Source organism: Cebidichthys violaceus, unplaced genomic scaffold, assembly GCF_023349555.1.
Source record: "Cebidichthys violaceus isolate CVI_PGR_0920_01 unplaced genomic scaffold, fCebVio1.0.p SCAF_47, whole genome shotgun sequence".
NCBI lineage: Eukaryota > Metazoa > Chordata > Actinopteri > Perciformes > Stichaeidae > Cebidichthys > Cebidichthys violaceus.
The window spans coordinates 1,064,614-1,084,675 of NW_027176672.1; the positions used below are offsets into that span (position 1 = coordinate 1,064,614).

A 20,062-nucleotide genomic window follows, 5' to 3' on the forward strand; every position below is an offset into this window, starting at 1 on the left:
AATGTCAGAAAGAGAGAGGAGCTAGCTGCTCAGTCTCTCTTTAAGCTCATGAAGCCAGCTGACAGAGGAACCCTCCTCTTCCTCCAGTTAAAGAAGGAGAGTGAGCCGGTTCCCACAGGAAACATCGCCCGGTCTCCCTCCCTCCCAAACCCCCCCCCCCCTTTTCTCAAGGACCCCTGAGAGACGGGCACACATCCAATTAAAGCCCCTCCTCTCCTGGCGCTCTTTGAGCCCAAACTCTAATGTTGTTATTGCTGTACAGGCACCCCCCCCCCCCCCCCCCACGTTACCCCTGCTCTATTCCCAATTCCTCCCCCTCTGTGACTCCCCTGCTCCACCGTGCCGGAGGGTTTCAAAGCGTGGGCTCCGTGAGACTCGGGTACGACACACTGTGATGGGTGGGGGGTGGGGGGGGGAAGAGAGACCCGGACCCACTAGCCTATTTACAAGAGGAGCCTGGGGAAGGGGGAGTGCAGATAGATTGTACTCCTGTTCTCCCATTCCACTGGGGTGTTGAAGTCAAAAAGAACCCCGGGGGGGTGAAGGAACGACCCTTTAGAAATCGGGTTTGCTGATGTTTGAATAGATACCCGACTGAAATGAGGAGATGTTTTCAGAATCTGTCCTGTGGTTCAATTAATTCAGGCGAGATGGGAGCAGAGTTAGGAGATGGTTTGAGATGAGAGGACCAGAGAGGGAAGAGCCAGCATGAAGTCACGTAAACAGAGAACGCTATCCGTCTGCATCTCTTCATACGGCACCAAGAGGCTCTTTAGTTGGAGGATATGGGTGGGACAAGTCGTACCATGTGGACGTGTGCGTGTGCGTGTGCGTGTGTGTGTGTGTGTGTGTGTGTGGGAACTGGGCACCCACCATCTGTCCACTTATAGCGACCACAGGCTTATTCATTTATGCTAATAAGTGTTGCACCCCAGTCTCATATCTTTTGTTTAGATTCAACTCAAGGGGATAAAAACGCCGCCGAGGGAAACGACTCAGTTCACTGTTCTGTGTGCCAAAGCTCAGGAAAGTGAAGCGTTTCACAACACAGACCAACGTGGACCTCTGGTCTCATGATGTCATAATGAAGTGTTTTAATGAATGCTTGATGATCAGATTACTTTGTGGATCGGAAACTTGCAAAATCCGCCTTAAAAAGTTCCCAATGCATCTGGGATGCTAGTGAAGGAAGTACAGCATAATGAGTGTTGATGCTAACTCAGCGGGGAAGACGAGCACATTCCTGTTATTCAGAAAGAGAAGAAGCTGTGCTGTTGAGACGTATTCCGGCTCGTCTGATGAACCTCATGCGGTCATTTCCTCCGATCCACTAAAAAGACATCCGGACTGATACAGAGACATATTTCATTCGCTTCCTCTCCGCTATAAAAAGCCAGTAAACAGGATGCAGAGCGGACTCCATTTCAATAGAAGGAAGAAGAGAGATTTGATGGAGCGGAGCGTCGCCTGGACTCGGTAAAGACTCCTTTATGGTTGTGGGAAACCAAGAGCCGTAAACATGCGTGTTTTATATGAGCGCGTCCATCATGTTGCACAAAAGATAAGGAAGGTTTGTGAGCACGGACTCAATCTAGACTCTAAGAAACGTGTACTCTGCCCACAGCTGATTCATGTGTTCATATAAGGAACCAGTGGCTCAGTGTGAATGCATACGATCCGGCCGTGAACCGGTGAAGTTGACGTTAACCGAAGTGAACGGCGGTTCTCGGGATAACTGGACCACGGGCTGAGATGAGGAAATGGAGAATCATTAACAGGCATTATGTAACAGACATGGGTGATAGAGGGAGTGAGTAGAGCAAACTAACACAACACAACAATAGTGTTGTTTCTACATACAGACCACGGCCATAAAGAAAAACCCTATTTAATACAAAAAGAACAAAAATAGGCTGAAAAGTGACGTGTTTGGATTGAGCCAGTTGGTTAAAGTACAAACTGAGACACAATGAAGACAGCTGGACATGCAGGAGGAGGGATAACTAGTAGAAGTGTGTTTCTTACACACATCTAGCTGCGTCACGTGCACACACACACACACACACACACACACACACACACACACACACACACACACACTTCTCTGTTGATGATTTAAATGAGTGTACAGTCATTATGCCGCGTAGGCGAAGAGGAACTGGAGCCTGGAGCCTGTTGTGTTACTATGACCTCATCCTCTGCAGTTAGCATGGACTCCTGCCTGATCCGACCCCCGGGCTTCAGTAATTGGATTAAGTTGGAAGAATCATGACCCTGCCGGGCTGCCGTACAGCTTCCTTACGCGCAATCTTGACCTCTGTGACAGTTTTAAAAAGGAATCCATACAAACCTCAGGGCATTTCAAAAAGGTGTGAATCTAACGGTGTGTAACAGATGTGAGTGGAAGTGTTGCAATATGAGGACTCAAGCGCCATAAACACTGAAAATAAAACCATCCACTTCATTGCTGCTGAAGGTTGGGTTACATTTTATGGACCCAATTCAGGTCACCTAATAACTGGGACTGCAACCAGAAGGCAGTGACTCCGAGTGTGACTGAATACATTACACAACAGCCCCTTGGGCGGATACAATGCTACGCTCCAATGCTACGCTCCAATGCTACGCTCCAATGCTACGCTCCATCGGCAACAGCTGATCGACCAACAAACGGCTGCGTACCAACACTCCCATTGTTAAAGCAGGACTTTAGGAATGTCTTCTCCTGCAAACACTCTGCACAAACACTCCACTCTTTAAACCCAAAAACATGCCGAGCGGCACCAAACATTTGAGACCTGGAACAGCTCAAACCGTCTTCCTCTAATGCTGCAGAATGAACGTGTCCCCCGCTTGACCTGTGGACGGGTGCTGATGGTGTTCGTGTTCATCGGCGTTAAGGACAAAAGCTCTTAAAATCATTACGGATTAGCAGCGGGCCATTTTACCTAAAAGCAGGCGGAATGATTCTTTCATTACGTGGCGGTACCATATGGTCGTCCTTCTGTGACCCGGGAGGCGCCGTCATTCGATGGGAGAGGACCCTAGTGGGTGGACCGGCCTGTCTGGAGACGTCTCCGCTAGGTGGAGGTCTTTACCATGATCTGCACACCCTGGTTGGAGGCTGAGATTCGTACAGCGGGCCTGACGGCGCTCAGAGAACGGACTGCTGGCGCTTGGCTCGTGAGTGAGCAGACAGCCTCCGTCCAGCTCTACCTGTCCCCGGCTATGGAGGCGACAGAGTGTCCCTGGGCCTGGCAGAGTCCCAGACCTCCTCCGTAAGCCCTGCGCCTAGAGGCTGGGATTCATCCTCTTACGCCCAGAGGGAAGGGGATTTAGGACTTTATTTAGTGCCATTTAGAAAAGATTACCCCTTAACTGCAGTCCAGCAAAAAAAAAAAAAAGACATTATTGGTAAAAGAATTACCCGAACAATACTGAACGGTTTAGCAAATTCTAGGTCAGAGATAGAGGCAAAAAAACCCAACCGAACACACACTGAAAGCCAGTAAAATAAGACAATGATTGGGTTGAGAGAGCTATTAGAACAGGCTGGGAGTTTATAATGAGAAACAAGAATGGATGAAGTGAGAAAAAAAGGAAAGATTATGAGGTAAGAGCAGCTGATGGAACATCTAATAATATGAGAATGACTTTATTTATGAGTTTATGAAGGGACCAGATGGGTTTTGTGTCCTTGTATTTTCCACTGACATCCAATCAGCATCCAACCCATTTAACAGCACAGAAAGGGCTTAGAGTCACACCAGAGATCTTTGTTTAAGGACACTGGGATGTATCCTTTAGTGATCCGCCATTTCAAAGGGGGACAAAAGTGCCCAATCCTTTCAAATGGACCCACAATGGGACGCCTCTCTCGCTCTCCTTTGTCACACTCTGTGTTCTGCTGGCTTTTAACCCTCTCTTCATGTGTGACACCCAAGACCGGGTAACCCCGGTGGGCTCGGGGGGCACAAAGGGCCGGCGAGCCGAGCGCAGAGAACCCAGGTTTCACCGAGCTTAACAACATTTGAGGGTCGCGATTGTCCCGTTGAATTCCGCAACGCAGTGCGCAGCCGCCGCTACGCCGACGGGGAGGACCGAGGTCCGAGTGACTTCAGCATGGCCGAGGAGCTCTGGGTCTTGGTTAACGTGTCCAGATAGTCCGGTAAAAAGAAAGAACCAGTATCATAAATAATAACTAAGAAGTGTGGACTGTGTGGTGCACTAGTGGTCTGTTGTCTTTGGCCCATGAGGCCACCTGTGACCGGCTCAACTTAAGAATATCAGAGAACACGGCCTTCCGCCGTACCACTGCCAGATAAAGTCATTAGCTGCCTTGTGACTGAGTCGGTACTCGCCGTTAGGACCGGGGGAAAAGTCCACACGGCCTGATCATATCTTCACTCACATATGAAAGCCAGCACGCCTGAATCAGAGCACTGTTTGAAGAGGGAACAGCGCATTGTGTACAAATCAGCTGTTGACTTAAGAGTTAATGAACTGTGTGTCGAGGGAAACGTTGCATACGAAGTCTTAACGGTGTCACACTGCAGGTCTCACTTCACTTTACTGTAGCAGCAGATGGACCTCTCCGTCTGACTGACAGTGGGCCGCAAGCAGTGTGAGAAATACCCGCTGGCAATCGGGGTATTGTATTGTATTATCATCATGCTGCAATACGCCATAAGCAAGATTCAATGGATGCAAGCCAAGGCAATCAACTGGGCTATACACACACATACACACACACATACACACACACACACACACACACACACACACACACGCTTGTGTGTCGCTGCACAACTTTTCTCCTGATGCACACACAGCAGATCTATGAAACTTCAGTCACAGCGTACAGAGTCCTTATTTGAGTCCAAACAAGATGTCGGAGAAGGTGCTGCTTGGCCAATGGACATGTGTGTGTGTGTGTGTGTGTGTGTGTGTGTGTGTGTGTGTGTGTGTGTGTGTGTGTGTGTGTGTGTGTGTATATATATATATATATATATATATATATATATATATATATATATATATATATATATATATACACACACACACACACACACAGTAGTAGCTATAGCTGCGAGATGATCCCTAAGCAGCCATCGGCAAACACACTCAGGAGGCAGCACAGAGCTGTGTCGTTACTAAGCAACAGTAGTGCACAGAATTCCTCTATCCTCCTGCCTCGAGAGTAGTGTGTGTGTGTGTGTGTGTGTGTGTGTGTGTGTGTGTGTGTGTGTGTGGGGGGGCCTCAGTGTGAGTATAAGTGCCCTGCTCAAGGGTAGGTGAGAGGGTGAGGATTGATTAAATGGCAATGGAAGTTTGCTAACCGTCACGATGATTTCTGATTGCCTGTTTGCAGCCAGCGTGAGACAAAAGAGCAGTGTGTGTGTGTGTGTGTGTGTGTGTGTGTGTGTGTGTGTGTGTGTGTGTGTGTGTGTGTGTGTGTGTGTGTAGGGACCTTTAGAATCGTAAAGGAATACACGTAAATCTGAGGAATCTTGTGTATTTTTTCACGCTGTGTTTGTGCATACCAGTGAGTGAGAGCAGAGGTTAAAGGTCAGTGCAGAGGATCCAGAGTGGAGCTACTGTGTAAATCACACAGACAATATGTACACCAGTCCGTCTAGACAGCCACACAATGGATTCATGGCTGAACTGAAATAAATGTATTCGTTCTTTGGTAACAGCTGGTCATCAAGACGACTGTAAGAGAGGACATCTTGATTCTGAGTGGAATCTCCCCACAGAAGCTTATCGAGCGTTGGCTCCCCACTATCTGCTGCTCTTCTTCAGACAGAGGAGAAGGTGGAGCAGGACGTCAGAAGAATGCGTTTTGTATTGTGATAGCATCGAGTCTGCCCTTCATACAGAGGCTGAGGGTGGGGTGGGGTGGGGGGTGGGGGGGGTGGGGGGGTTGTTGGAAAAGGTTAAGATCTGATCGGTGATCTACAACCAGTATAACCAAAACCCTGAGGCGAAAGAAAGACCCTCTGCCACAGCTTTGAGCAAACAACTGAGTTTACTGCCCACACAGATGGATGTTTGTGTTGCATTATGGGGCAGAAAGAACGACCCGGCAAAAAAACCTGCTCAAATGTCCCCGTTCCTTTTCATTTGCTTTAGTTTGGTTAGTCTTTGCCGTCATTCCTCTGTGGCAGTCCGAGACCTTCCTGCCAAACACAATAACAACGACGAAACACAGAGAGAGAGAGAGAGAGAGAGAGAGAGAGAGAGAGAGAGAGAGAGAGAGAGAGAGAGAGAGAGAGAGAGAGAGAGTCACTGGAGGACGGACAGAAGAAGAGGGAGAAGCTCTTTCTACTGACACAACAACCCAAGGGGGGGGGGGGGGCGTGAGCAGATTTCTGGCAAAGGCAGTACGGGGTTTACCGTGAGCTCAGCTTTCTCAGCCATTTTGGTGGGAGGACACAGGAAGAAGAACCCCGCATCTCAAAAAGGAGGATGTGAGCAACCACGAACACAAGCCGGGACGACTCACTCCACGGCTACAGAAGAAGAGTTAAAAAAGGGCCGCAGACTGTTGGCAGGACCGTCTGCCTAACGTCACTCTTACAGTCCGTCTCTCTCTCTCTCCGAATCACAAGACGGTGACAAACTGCCGCTCCAGTGAAGAAAATTAGACACAAAGTGCTACAATGAGAGGGAGATCCAGAAAAACAGACTTCCTTTATTTGACTCTGGAGCCCAGCGTGAACCGTCACTCTCAACATTCTTTCCACTCCCAAAGGGCCACAACTCGTCTGGTTTCCCCTGCAATCTCTCTCTCTCTCTCTCTCTCTCTCCTCTCTCTCTCTCTCTCTCTCTCTCTCTCTCTCTCTCTCTCTCTCTCCCTGAGCGGGAAGGTTCAAAATTCAAACCTGCTCCCTCCCCTTTGGACTGAACTAGTAATTCTTGTTCACAGAAGAGACACATTGACAAGAGAAGAGCACAGTCACACAGCAGAACTGAAACACAGGTTACAAATACATGTCTCAGTCTCAGGACGCTTCCCATGTCTCACATCGAGCACGCACAGCAAAGTACTGCGTCATATTTGTACAGTCGTTGGGATAACACACCGGGCCTGGTCCAGCTAGTCAGGGAGGAATGTCTCCTGAGAAGAGGCATGCAGGGCTGCATAAATAAATAACAAGGTGGCAGAGCAATGAGGGGACACCCTGAGTGAAGAGGGGGGGTGGGGGGTGGGGTGAGGAGCAGCCGGCAGAGGAAGCATCCCCTCCTCATCCTGCAGGTTTTGACCTTGTATGGAGGAAAGACAGATGGCTATTTTACAGCTGATGCCTGTCCAAGAGTCACATCAAACCGATCCAATATATAGAATACTGTAGAGGTGAGACCATAAAGAACACTACAAGGTCAATGATATTTACTGTTTGGAAGCTCCTGACAAATGAGTACATGCCCCAAATTAAGGTTAGGGTTTTAGGGGTTGATGGGTAGAACACATAAATACAAGATATTCTTATTCTATCATTTTTAAAAACGCAGCCTACCTCCTTCAGCTGGTCGACCTCCTGCCGGACGGTTTCGTACTCGATCTCCAGGTCGTCGTACTGCTGTTTGAGCTGCTGCTTCTCCTCCAGCACCGCCAGTCCGTACTCCGCCGCCTGGATCTTCTCGTTCGTGGTCTCGCTCAGCTCGCGGGAGAGACGCTCGATCTCGGCCCGCAGCTCCCACTCCGGCGCGGCCTCCTGCAGCCGCATGGCGTCGGTGAAGCCCTGCTGCTCTTCCACGGACATGGTCGGTACCGGTGACGAAGGGTGGAGGAGGAGGGGGGGAAGGATGTTCGGGGGGGGAAGTCTTCAGGCGGCGTAACCTTGAAGATGAAGCGCGTTGCTTAAATTCGTCTGTATTTAAATTGCATGATTGTTACGGTTACGTCTCTGGTTACCGGTCTTCTTTCTTTGGTCATGTAGATGACGACGGGGGAGCTCGTCGTTATCGCCTATAGCTGCTCCATCGCGAGGCTCCTGCGCTTCCTTCACCTCTCCCCCGGGCTTGTCGGAGCAATTGCGCCGGAGCCGGAGTACCAACAGCCAGGACGAGAGATATGATAAACAACTTCCGCTTCTTATATTTCAACATAAAACTCCTTTCCGAATATATGTGGCGAAATAGGCTTCAGAGCGGGCGTGGTTGTGGATTTAATGTGCTTTAATCACTTTGATAACATAAGAATGTGAATACATTTACGGGTGAACAACAGTATATGAAAAAATATCAAAGTGTCAGAGCTCTCTTGTTTTATTTTGAAGGCCCAACCTTTTAACTTCCGTTGAATGCATGTCATCAACACCGGCTTTTTTGAAACAGCTGAACGGTCTGTTGAAATGAGTTGGAGCTACGCATCCAGCTGGGACAGCGCCTACGCAGGGCCGCAGTGCTTGTCGGGAAATGTAGTAGGTGTAGTGCGTACAGCGGTTTGCCGACGCCAGGAACTGAACTCACTTCCCAGCAGGCGTTGCTTCTTTGCTTATGTGGAGCGCGGAAGTCTCTGTCCCAGCCGTATGTTGTGCTAGAAATAGAAAGAACAGACCGGCTACAGGCTGCTCCGGAGCGATCACCACATGTAGATCTGCTGCCATCTGTCGGAAACATTAACGAATTAATCATTTATAAAATAATGCACTGCTTATTCACACATGCTGTCCTCTTGGCTGCACACGAAAGGGCCTCATTTACACTGAAATGACATGTATTATATTACTTTACTTTAAATTAAACGAAGTCACTTGTCTGTTCTTAAATATATGCTTTGATGAATTGTTGTATAGTTTGGTATCAGGCCTATATAGGCTTACTTGTATAGGTTTATGTTCATATATACTTTTCGATATATATTCACATTTATATTTATAGTCATTAAATGTTCATACTTACATCCGTTCTACTGTTTTTGTTGTCCTTGTTTTATTTTTTATATTTGTCTTGTTATTTGTAAACTTGTCGGAGTCAAAGTCCTTGTATTCGTACGTTTACATGGCCAATAAATCATACATTCTGATTGTGATTCTAAATGCAGTGTAGCCTCTCTGGTGCTCCATGTTACACCTGTGCTTTCATGATACAAGGCCAAACATCAGTTGTGAAAGGAAACGCTATCACCTGTGACACTGAGCTCGTTTCCTTTACGGTTAGTATAATAATATCACCCTACAGATTAAATCCACAGCACCATATGCTTTATAAAAGGTTCACAGGACATGTTTTGTGCAGGGATGCTTGTCTTCCTCTTGTCACTGTGAACACTGGTTTCATCCTTTAAATCTGCAAAAACAAAGACTGAATTGTCTGTGTTTGCTTTAGCATCTGCATCCTATGATTCACAGTAAGAATCTTACCTGTCAAAGATAATTGTCTGTTATTCTTTTATATTCTTTATGATGAACTTTTTCTCGTTTGTCTTGTTTTAAATGTATTTATTTTTCTTCATTATGCTGTTTACAGCAGGTTATCGTTTCCATATTATGGCCCCATGTGGAAAACATTTAAGAAAATGGAGAAGAGGAATAAAATCCCATTCTTAATTACCATAATGTTGTAAATTGAGTTTCTTTATTTGTTTTCTATCGTCTTTTCTGTTCTCCTCTTGTTCAGCGTTCCCTCCTCACTGGTGGGACATGTCTGACTAATCACAGTCACGCCTGTGATTTCACTCTGGGCCTGAGTAGTACTTGTCATGCTTAGTACTATATATAGTACTAAGCTTGTACATGTATTTATGTACAGGCTTAGTAGTTTTGTGTTGACTGGTTACTGTTGACGGTTTTAGATGACAGACTTTAAGGAAAAGTATTGGTCAAATTTAAGAAATGTATATTTGAATCATTCTGATCCGTACGGACCATTTAATGATACTAGTGAGTATTTATATATATATTACTAATAAGTTAGAAGCTGTATAATACAATTAATTTGATCAGTTCAAATTAGATAATAAGATTTAATCAAAAACACGTATTGAAAAAGATTTAGGACCAGATGCTCACACAATCAGCATAGTCTAAATGTAGGTATAGATATACATTGGTATAGAATGTGTTTCTGTCCCTTTCTACTATAATGTTGACGGCAGTATTTTAGGATTAAATTGGGGTTTGTGGCTCAGAAGTCACTCCAAATCCTGAACATCATAGACCGATCTCTCACCCCTAATTTAATTTAAACCTAACCCGCTTTAGCAAGGTGTCATGTAAGCCAATCAGCTCTTATCTACTTGCTGCATACGTCACTGAGGTCCCACTATTTGTAGCAGCACAGTGAGAGAGAAAATCCTCTGAACTCTCTTAGGACAAAAATCCAAAATCAGTTTGAATGTATGCACAACATGCATATAGTTCAAAATCAGTTTGAATGTATGCACAACATGCATGTGATTTAGACATGTGGGGAATCTGGTGAGGCGGACGGTTGGACAGGTCTTAACTAACGACAACACCTGCATTAACAGACGGAATATATTGTGGATTATTGTGTCTCATACCAGTCCAGCAGAAGGCAACAGTGACGTGGCCATAGTATGAGTTTTTGTTGAGGAGTGGGAGCTCTATTTTGTGCATGTAGAGTAACAAGATTAGTAGTCTAATCCAGGAGGAGTCAGGATTAGCCCCCTCACAGAGCCGCAGGCAGCAGGAACCTGTTGATGGAGACACGTACAATACTGTTCCACACATTCTTGAGGTTAACTTATTCTCACGCTTGATCTGTCGCCCCTCGGTGAGATAGACGGCTCTCCACAAAAGGAGCGCAGACGGATCCTGTGAGCGTCTTGTGTTTTGCCCCGCCCGGGCCACGCCGGGATAATCCGAGACGAATCAAATCAAGCGAGGCCACAGGATTGACTTCCCACAGAGCTGGCGAGGGGACGGGGCGACGTCAGAGCGGTGGAGGTTGATCACACAAATGTTGGCAACTGCAGCGGCGAAGCATTCGTGTCCGCAGATGGTGGTTACGGGCGTCTCGTCTCACTTACGACAGGTAAGTCAGGTTTCATTTTGTATATTGTTAGAATGGTTTGTCCTTGTTAGATAATTCAAAGTTGATTATTTTGTTCATTTGAGTTGTACTGTGATGTAGAATTAGCAGCAGAACAGAGCGATGCTTTACAATGGATTACCTCTGCTTTACAGATGAGACTGAACATGACTTATGATGTTGATCTTTGATCATAATTTGGATGTGAAAGTGCTTCTTTCCAAAAATATTAAAATCCAAAGCTGTGGTTATTCATGAAAGGCATTTCCCTGACTCTGTTAGGAAGCTGCTGACTGCATTTCATGCTTAATGTAAAGCTGCACAGCAACGACTTGTTTACAGCATGTATATGATGACTTATATGATGTATAATAAAGTGTAACAACGTGTGTGTGTGTGTGTGTGTGTGTGTGTGTGTGTGTGTGTGTGTGTGTGTGTGTCCAGGCTCTGCTATGACTGTCTGTTCATATGGCACTCCATGCAAAGACAAGAGGTGGAGCTCTGATGGAATACAGTAAGTGAGGACGTTCTTTGTGGGCACCGATCAAAGACTTTCCTTCAATGACTCAAAGCCAATTAGGAGGTCAGCTGCAACCGTAGTTTACAGTTCTTTTTTACTTCACCAAGACGCTCCGTAAAAATGCTGCCAGAGGAGAAGCTATTTTTATTGTAATGCCCTGATGACAGACTTCCAATGTGAGGTCAGGATTAGACACCTCTTTAAGTGAGCACTAACCACAGATGTTCTTAATCATTCAGGTGTTACAGACCAACCTACATATAGCGGCGTGTCAGTGCTGCACGTCTTAATGTTACCCTGCTGAGAAACCACTCATCTAACGCCTTCACTTAGATCAAATACAATAAACAGGTCAATTATAGTGCTTACAGTTTCAGATCAAAGCTTTGTGTAATATCACATTTGTTGTCCTCTTCTTTCCCTCCTGTATTAACTCCAGTCAGAGCCCCCAGGGCGAGGTACACACTGGTGGGAGAAGCTATACGTTACGTCATTCCCGGACACATGCAATGCTCGATCGGCTGTGGAGGGCAAGCCTGCAAGTATGACAACCCAAGTTACTGGAGCGATAAAGAACAGGCCATCAAAGGCCTCTACTCGTCCTGGTACTCGTGCTTCTTCTTCTTCTTTCGTTGTGATCGTACAACAAAGCATGTCAAATGACGTCAGCGTCAGGACACCCGCTAACCTTTTGTTGTCGCCGTTAGGGTTTCTGATCATCTCCTCGCTACGTCCAGACCCTCGACAGAGAGCATTGAGAAGTACAACATCATCGACCAATTCAGACGGTATACGCAACTTTGCTTTTTTACGCAGCCACCTGACTAAGAACACAAAGCGCCTGAGAATGAGAATAATCACCCGCTGAATGTCTCTGTCTGTGTGTGTGTGTGTGTGTGTGTGTGTGTGCGTGTGTGTGTCAAGGAATGGTATTAAAACAGTGATCAACCTACAGATACCTGGTGAACATGCCAGCTGCGGGAACCCTCTGGAGCCAGAGAGCGGCTTCTCATACCTCCCAGAGGTCTTCATGGAAAACAACAGTAGGTGCATCTTTACGCAGTAATCCTCGATACACGTGTGTCGTTTTTCTTTTACTAAAAACATCTCGCCATTTCAGTCTATTTCTACAATTTTGGCTGGAGTGACTATGGGGTGGCCAACCTCACCACGGTGCTGGACATGGTGAAAGTCATGGCCTTCGCACTGCAGGAGGGAAAGATAGCGGTCCACTGTCACGCCGGTCTGGGCAGAACAGGTAGGTTTGTGAGGGCTTGTTGATCTTTCACTCCGAACGACGTGACACTTCATTGAAGGGTTTCCCCCTCTCTGCCCTGCAGGTGTGCTGCTAGCGTGTTTCTTGGCCTACGCAACCAGGATGACCGCTAACCAGGCGATTTTGTATGTTCGCGCCAAACGCCCCAACTCCATCCAGACCCGAGGTCAGCTGCGTTGCGTCAGAGACTTCGTCCGGTTCCTCGCCCCTTTGAGGAGCGTGTTCTCCCGCGCAGAGCCTCGATTCAACCCCGTCACCCTGTCCCAGTACCTGAACCGCCAGAGACACATACTGCACGGCTACGAGAGGAAGGAGCTGAGGCACCTGCCGAAGATCGTCCAGCTGGTGTCCAGGCTGCTGCTGGACATTGCGGAGAACCGACAGGTGATTGAGGAAGACATCCTGGAGGCGCCCGATATCGACGACATAGAGATGACTCTCAGCGTCATCGAGAAGATGGGCCCGGAGTTGTTCGCAAAGGAGCCCCGCTTACCGGGCGCGCCCACATTGCCCAGACATTTCCACGAGCCGCCCATCTTCTACCACCGCAAAAGTCTGAGCTACAGCGAGTCAGACTTGAGACGACTGGGCTCCGAGCTCAACCTTCTCACGCAACCTCTGGGCTCCATGTCGCAGAGCAATGCCGAATTGTCCTTTTCCCCGCCCGAGGCCAGGCACCCTGCCGCCCAGCATCACGGTGGGAAGAGCACCGCATTCATCGTTTCACACGGCTCATCGGGGTCGCTCTGGCAAATGAAGAACATAGAAAACCAAAGAGACGGGTCCATTCTGCTGAAGAAGATGCAGCACAAGACCATCCAACGTAGCGAGTCCTTCGGAAACAATGAATCCCCCAAATATGGTGGCATGTTGTCCAGGTGGAAGGCCCAGCAGAGGGGGGAGTTAAAGATGAATGGCATGAAGCCTAGAGATGGAGAAGAGGAGCATTCAGAGGTGCCCTTCATCACCCTGCAGTCAGAGTTGTCCCTGGACGCCAGGAGGCTTCTGGTGGCACAGGCCCTGGCAGTGAACCTTCTTCTTGATGGGGACAAAGAGCACAAGAGCAAAGTCTTGGCCTGGCAGGTAACTGACCGATACCAGTGACGTGGCGGTATGTGTAGCAATGCCTCCAAACTTATTGAAATACTTGAATTTGTCCATCACAAAGACTTTAATGTTATTCTGCATGACAAACAAGAACGTGATATAAGATCATCTCCTATAATTACAAATGAATAACTCAAGTGTCCCATCTACTGTGTTTTTGTGGAGCCCAATTCAGTATGTAACGGGGTTTGGATCAGATTTAACGACATGCTTGTGTATCGAGTTCCTGTATCTAGAGCCATGGGAACGGAGATTGGTTCCCAAATAATTGGATCCAACCCCCAGCCGTGTGTTAACGCTGACCTCGTGTATATGACTGATCTGAATCTGTGTACTTAAAAACGCTCCTAGGAGCCGACTAAACAGATGAAATGCTAATATTTTGAAATCTGGGATGTGCTTATTAAACAACAAAAGGAGTCAAAGTAAAGTACAACAGCACATATAAATTGACTCCTGCAGCTAGTATAAAAATAATAATTCCAAAGATGCTATACGGACAGGTCTGTTCTAACTGAAGGTGTCTCAATAAACACGACCGCCTGAATGCGTGCAGGCCGAACTGAACCAAGGCGGTGGCTGGGAACGGCTGTGCATGGAGCGGGATCCCTTCATCCTCACCGGGCTCATGTGGGCGTGGCTGGAGCAGCTCAGAGAGCCGGTCATCTCCGTCCAGGAAGCCAAAGCCCTGAAGGCCGACGCTCAAACCGTCCTCGGCGCTCTGGACCAGGTCAGTGCTTTTGAAACGAACAAACGAGGAATCGCCCGGACTGCGCCGCGCTCCCTTTAAACCCTCGTGTTCCTCTCTTCCCAGGCCTCTAAGCAAACACTGACGTGCATACTAGACTGCATGGCTCACATGCTGGCGATACCAGAAGAGGTGGAGAACGCTTTCCTGAATCGTACGATCAAGGCTTTCACCTGGGTGAGAAAATCAGGACGCCTAGTTATCTGTTGATTCGGCTCAACAATTCCGTTCTTTGCCATCGGTTTTGTTTCATCAACTTGTGAAGCCTCTGTTTGCCTTCGAGCAGGTGGAACACGACTCGGGGGATGGAGGCGAAGTGTACGAGTCCATGACTGCAGCCCTGCGGTGCGTCCTCGAGGACATGAGGTGTTTGGCTGTCGTCGCGGAGGAGACGGCGCCGTTAACGTAGGCACTGCCCGTTGTGTGTGTGTGTGTGGCGCACTGCCTGCACCTCCGTGTGGAGGCGCGAGAGAGGAGAAGGATGCTTTTGTGCCTTGTGACAAATATTTAATATCTAGTAACTTTTGCAAGATTTCCATTTTTTTTTGTAGATTTGGGCTGTATAGAGATGTAGATCATTTTCATTATGACATAACTAACACACCTCAGTAGTGACTAGAGGCAACGTATATCATGTATTTTGCAAACGTTACGCCTTAAGACACATTAATATATATATATATATATATATATATATATATATATACACACATATATATATATATGTATATATAACATATTCAACATACCTCAGCTTTAAAAGCGTAGTAAAAGAACATTACCCTCTTATATCCTTGCAGACTTTTTTCACACAGTGTATAAATGCCTTTCCCATAACATAGAGCGTCTCATCTGTAACACGTCTTACATTCTGTTTTCTGTAACCGTAGATAAAGCAAAGAACACACGACTGTCTGCACATGTGATGAACAGTTCATAATAAAAGCAAACGTTCCTCCTTCCAGTTGGTCGTGCGAACTGCTTGTAGGCTCAGGAGGTGAAGGAATACGCCTTTAAGACGTCTTTCCCGTCGTTCCCTTCCGCCGAGGCCACAACGCTGGAGTAGTCACAGGCGACGTGAGTGAACCCTCTAGAACACACGAAGCGTACAAAGAATTAGGGAATACCTGCGTTCGGGGCTGTTGCATTGACTTGGCTGATTGTCGATACGGCGGACGGTACCTGGACGCTGTGTGAGAGCCTCCCAGGAGGTGGTACCGGCTCTCCAGGGTCAGCCCCCGGTCTCGGTCATTCCTCCACGTCAGCACTCGTAAGGAGAGGTCCTGCGATGCCGTCACCACGCGGAAGCTGTCCTGTAAATGTTGAACACAGGCGGTGTATCTCACTGTATGAAACAGATCCATCCGACGGATGAAAGGACATTTTCTTTTGAGAGAAGAACCCACCAGACACACAGAGGAGATGGGCATAGTGTGCTCCTCAAAGCTGGCGAGCAGGGCTCCTTTCAGAGAGTAGACCCGCAGCTCCTGACCACACGCCATCACTAGGCAGTTGCTGTCCTTGGCCGCCAGATGGACGTGTGAGGACCGTCGGCTCAGAGTCACGGGGAAGGACTCCACCTGCTGGACTAAGATGAGACTGAAAATCACACCAGCACACGCCAACGACAACATGTAGGGAAAGAAAATCGACTTTTTAAAGCCCTAAAATATAGATTTCAGGATATATTATGGGATGTTAAGCTTACAACCATCTTAAATATCTTCAATTCATATTTACCTGCAAGTCCCAGAATTACATTTTTGTAATATTAATGGAGACATGATATACGCAATGAACTGGGACACGTTTAGAATGTTCAAAACTGTGAAATGGTCTATTTATTAAATAACTGTGACATCACAGCATATGGAAATCCTGACTGCTCCTTTAAAAGGCACAGCGTCTGAATACAGGATGTGTGGATTCCTCCATGGATTGAGTCTTTATAGAACACTTAATAATAAAAGAAAAGGCACTTTTACAATGTGGAGCCTTTAAAATCCACTGTAGGTGTGTTAGAAAATCTAACAGCAGCTTAGTTAATGGTGGATTTTCCTACAATGATTCACCATGTTTCTAATGGCTGATATGAGATTCACATAGAGTCCCACATTCAGAGCATTTCAGAGGCTCAGTCCTCACCCTGGACCTCTGACTTGTACTTCGTCTTTTTAACGCTGACATCGAAGACAGTGAGGGCTTTGTTGTCCGGCCGCTCGCTGTGGTGGACGACGGCCAGTCTGGCGGGCTGGGTGGGTATGAAGACAGCGGACTGGCACCCGGTGACCGGCACAGACCGGCACAGAGCGTCCTCGTCCTCAGACGGCGAGGTTAGACTCTCGGTGTAAATCACCTGCCGACAAACCGAAACAACACGAATCTACAAAATGCTTCTTTCCGACGGTGACATTTGCCCCGAGGTAATGAGGTAAAAGGAAACACAAGAGGACGGGCCGGAGCAGGAAGCACACACATGAATACCTTTGGACTCAAGTCAAGACTGTCCTTGTTTCCAGCAGCGATCCATTTCTTGTCCGGTGAAACCAGCAACGTGTTGACGTTGAAGCTGTCGCACACCATCACGCTGGACTTCTTAGTCAAAGCCGAGTCAGCTAGCGTGACCACAGAACCCTGACCGGTCCCGACCTGCAGGAGAATAGAACGTTACTTTACCGGAAATAAAATGCTTTGATATTACACAGAAACTCTGAAGGTACTGACAGTCAGAAACCAGTCGTTGTTGATGTTGTACTGTAGTAATGTACAGTGTGGAGATCCAGTGGAGAAGGAGGCCACCTCCTGGCCGGTCTGACCTCGCCAGGTCTTGATGAGGCCCGAGGAGTCGGCCGTGATCGCCACGTCACGCCGCTCATCGCTCACAATCGCTGTTAAAGGCTGCTGCACGGGACTGCACCACAGGAGGTCACCCTGAGGGAAACAAAGGAACAACACCAGCTTCATGCCTTGGGGACGACATTTATTCCAGTAGCTTCAACCAAGGAGAGGAAACCATCTGAAATGAGACCTGCATTGCAGTGGGATGTGAACGAACAAACCTCTGGTTCTGACGAGTGAAGCCGATGCGGAAGTGTCTTAAAACTTGCATTCTCTCTAGTGTCCACCAGGGGGCGACTCCTCTGGTTGTATAGAAGTCTAGTCTAAAATGACTCTACTTCTCTCTTGATTTATTCCCTCAGTAAACATTGTAAACATGAGTTTATGGTCTCAACCTCTAGTTTACAGTCTTCTTCAATACAGCATGATGTTCATTTAGTACATGATGCTCCATTTAGAGTCAAACAGACCATAAAGCAGGGGATGATTTAGGGGCGGGGCTACACAGTGATTGACAGGTTGCTGCCGCTACTAGAGCCATAAACGGCGTCCCTACATCACTCCTCCACATTCCAAATATGGTAACTTCCTAATTGGTTGCAAAAAAGCCAAGATGGCGACGGCCAAATCGCCAGACTCGAGGTTGGTTGCAAATCTGCAAACTCACCCCTAGATGGCGCCACATCCCACACACTGCACCTTTAACACGATTACACTGAGAACGCACGAGGACATTGCTGAAAGGTTGTCGGCACTTGCATTTTGGATGTTCCACGCTCGGACTGTGCCGTCGGTAGACGCGCTGCACACTGTGGAGCTGCTGGTCCAGATGTCAGGACGCTGGGATGAATTTTCCTGCAGGTATGCAAACCCTACCACCCTGCCTGATGGACAGCATGTCAGGTGTAAGAATCAGATGAGAGACTTCATGGAGGCATGCAAAGGAGAGAGAGAGAGAGAGAGAGAGAGAGAGAGAGAGAGAGAGAGAGAGAGAGAGCGAGAGAGAGAGAGAGAGAGAGAGAGAGAGAGAGAGAGAGAGAGAGAGAGAGAGATAGATAGATAGATAGATAGATAGATAGATAGATACCTGTGTGTCCTCGCAGGCTTTTGCAGGCGTAACCTCCTGACCTTCCTTTCGTCATCTTCGTCTCTAAGTGGCAGCGTCGCAGGAAGTATCTCTTCCACGAGCGAGTCGCCTGTTCACTCCCCAAGACGGCGAGGTTACAGAAACTCCAGCGCTGCAGACACATCCTCCTGAGCACAGCACAGAAATGAAATATTATTCACAGAAGAGATGCACCGATACCGGCCCGATACCGGCTCAAATAGCTGGATCGGGTATCGATGACAGCAGGAGAATCTGGTCTGGGACGCTCACAATTCAGTACATATATACCTGTGTTTATTTGTTGCATAAACAAAATGAACGTGCACACACTTGACAATTAAAAAGACTCCAGGCTGTTGTTGAAACATTAGCTTCAAGTGATCAGAATTGTTGTGCACGGTCCAATACAATGAAGAACAGCTGTAATACAGCACGTCCCCACAGACAACCAGCGTACAACACTGCACATATATTCATATTGCAAAACTTTCACCATTGTGAACCCCTTTGACTATAGCAATGACTTAACAGAGATGTATTTAGATGAACATGTTGGATATTACCACTTTAACAGAGATGAAGTATAATAAACAAGCCTCACCTCCACAGCCAAGCAGTCTCTGCAGCTTCATTCCAATCCTAAAAACACATCATCATCATCATCATCATCATCATCATCATCAGATTGAAGGTTCTTAATGAGCTCTTAGTAGAAGCCGCTCTTATTGCGCATGAGCTACTTCCGCATGTGTCGACACTCCTCACCTGACACACGGCGGAGGCGCGCATTAGATCCTCCTCCGTCAGGAACGTAAAGATGTGAATGAGGCAATCGCCGATCAAGTGCGGGTGATGAAGATCCATACTGACAGCGAGAACGTTGCGCGCGCCCCCCCTCAACAACTACAACAACAACAACAACAACAACAACTATCTCCCGTCACAGTGACAGCGAAACAAGTACAAACTACGGAAAGCATACAGGGACAAGGAAGGTTCGTTTCGCTTTTTCCCCCTAGGCTGCAAGGTCTTCTTTTCGCCACCAGGTGTCGCCATTGTAAAAGGCAGGCGATCCGGAGACACGTCCAGGACAGAGACGCGCAACAGGCAGCGCGCACAGGGTTTAAACTGAGAAGTGAATGAATTCTGCTTTTAAATATGAAAAAACTAATTAAATGAACGTATTAAATATCTTAAACGTGTGATTCAACCACCTGTTAGCTGGGAGAAAAGAAAACAATGTCATTCAGTCTATTATGAGGCAGCCTAAATACGAATCTAATTAAAAACAGTCAGTGCTCTTTATATAAAACATGTTTTATCTGCAACTTTTTTGTAATGCTCCTTTTTTTTAGCAAGTGTGGAATGAATACGAATAAATCCAGTGAAGCAAAGTATAGTAAAATATAAGCTTATGGTCACATTGAGTCCTGACCCACTTAATAACAAGCCATCCCAATC

General features: G+C 47.1%; 3 protein-coding genes across 3 annotated transcripts in view; 1 reads left to right on the forward strand and 2 right to left on the reverse strand.

Annotated features, from left to right (window-relative positions):
* zgc:171572 (protein bicaudal D homolog 2) overlaps positions 1-8,029 on the reverse strand; it is a 33,140-nt gene extending 25,111 nt beyond the window's left edge. The window contains exon 1 of the mRNA XM_068729628.1: positions 7,524-8,029. Within this exon, the coding sequence (XP_068585729.1) occupies positions 7,524-7,769 (246 nt within the window). The 5' untranslated portion in view covers positions 7,770-8,029. The remainder of the gene's footprint in view (positions 1-7,523) is intronic.
* Positions 8,030-10,929: 2,900 nt separating this feature from the next.
* Positions 10,930-15,064, forward strand: ptpdc1b (protein tyrosine phosphatase domain containing 1b). The gene is made up of 10 exons (XM_068729610.1): positions 10,930-11,007; positions 11,449-11,518; positions 11,964-12,129; positions 12,232-12,312; positions 12,449-12,567; positions 12,645-12,782; positions 12,865-13,883; positions 14,464-14,637; positions 14,722-14,832; positions 14,942-15,064. Exons 2-10 carry the CDS (start codon positions 11,473-11,475, stop codon positions 15,062-15,064), a joined length of 1,977 nt encoding a protein of 658 aa, XP_068585711.1. The 5' UTR covers positions 10,930-11,007; positions 11,449-11,472.
* fbxw12 (F-box and WD repeat domain containing 12) lies at positions 14,836-19,563 on the reverse strand. The gene is made up of 10 exons (XM_068729629.1): positions 19,367-19,563; positions 19,203-19,240; positions 18,581-18,747; positions 18,253-18,377; positions 17,380-17,586; positions 17,140-17,304; positions 16,801-17,011; positions 16,062-16,243; positions 15,838-15,968; positions 14,836-15,745 (listed from the first exon to the last, which is right to left on the reverse strand). The coding sequence occupies exons 1-10, from the start codon at positions 19,463-19,465 to the stop codon at positions 15,646-15,648; spliced, it is 1,425 nt and encodes a 474-aa protein (XP_068585730.1). The 5' UTR covers positions 19,466-19,563; the 3' UTR covers positions 14,836-15,645.
* Positions 19,564-20,062: the final 499 nt, after the last annotated feature.

What these genes read in the sequence shown, in the direction of transcription:
- ptpdc1b (XM_068729610.1), top strand. Translation starts at nt 11,473, where the DNA reads ATGGCACTCCATGCAAAGACAAGAGGTGGAGCTCTGATGGAATACA. An exon ending in TGGAGCTCTGATGGAATACA is followed by an intron (nt 11,519 to 11,963) that starts GTAAGTGAGGAC and finishes TATTAACTCCAG; the next exon opens with TCAGAGCCCCCAGGGCGAGG. An exon ending in TCCTCGGCGCTCTGGACCAG is followed by an intron (nt 14,638 to 14,721) that starts GTCAGTGCTTTT and finishes CTCTCTTCCCAG; the next exon opens with GCCTCTAAGCAAACACTGAC.
- fbxw12 (XM_068729629.1), bottom strand. Translation starts at nt 19,465, where the DNA reads ATGGATCTTCATCACCCGCACTTGATCGGCGATTGCCTCATTCACATC. An exon ending in GAGCGTGGAACATCCAAAAT is followed by an intron (nt 17,587 to 18,252) that starts GCAAGTGCCGAC and finishes TGTTTCCCTCAG; the next exon opens with GGTGACCTCCTGTGGTGCAG. An exon ending in GGCTCTCACACAGCGTCCAG is followed by an intron (nt 15,746 to 15,837) that starts GTACCGTCCGCC and finishes CGTGTGTTCTAG; the next exon opens with AGGGTTCACTCACGTCGCCT.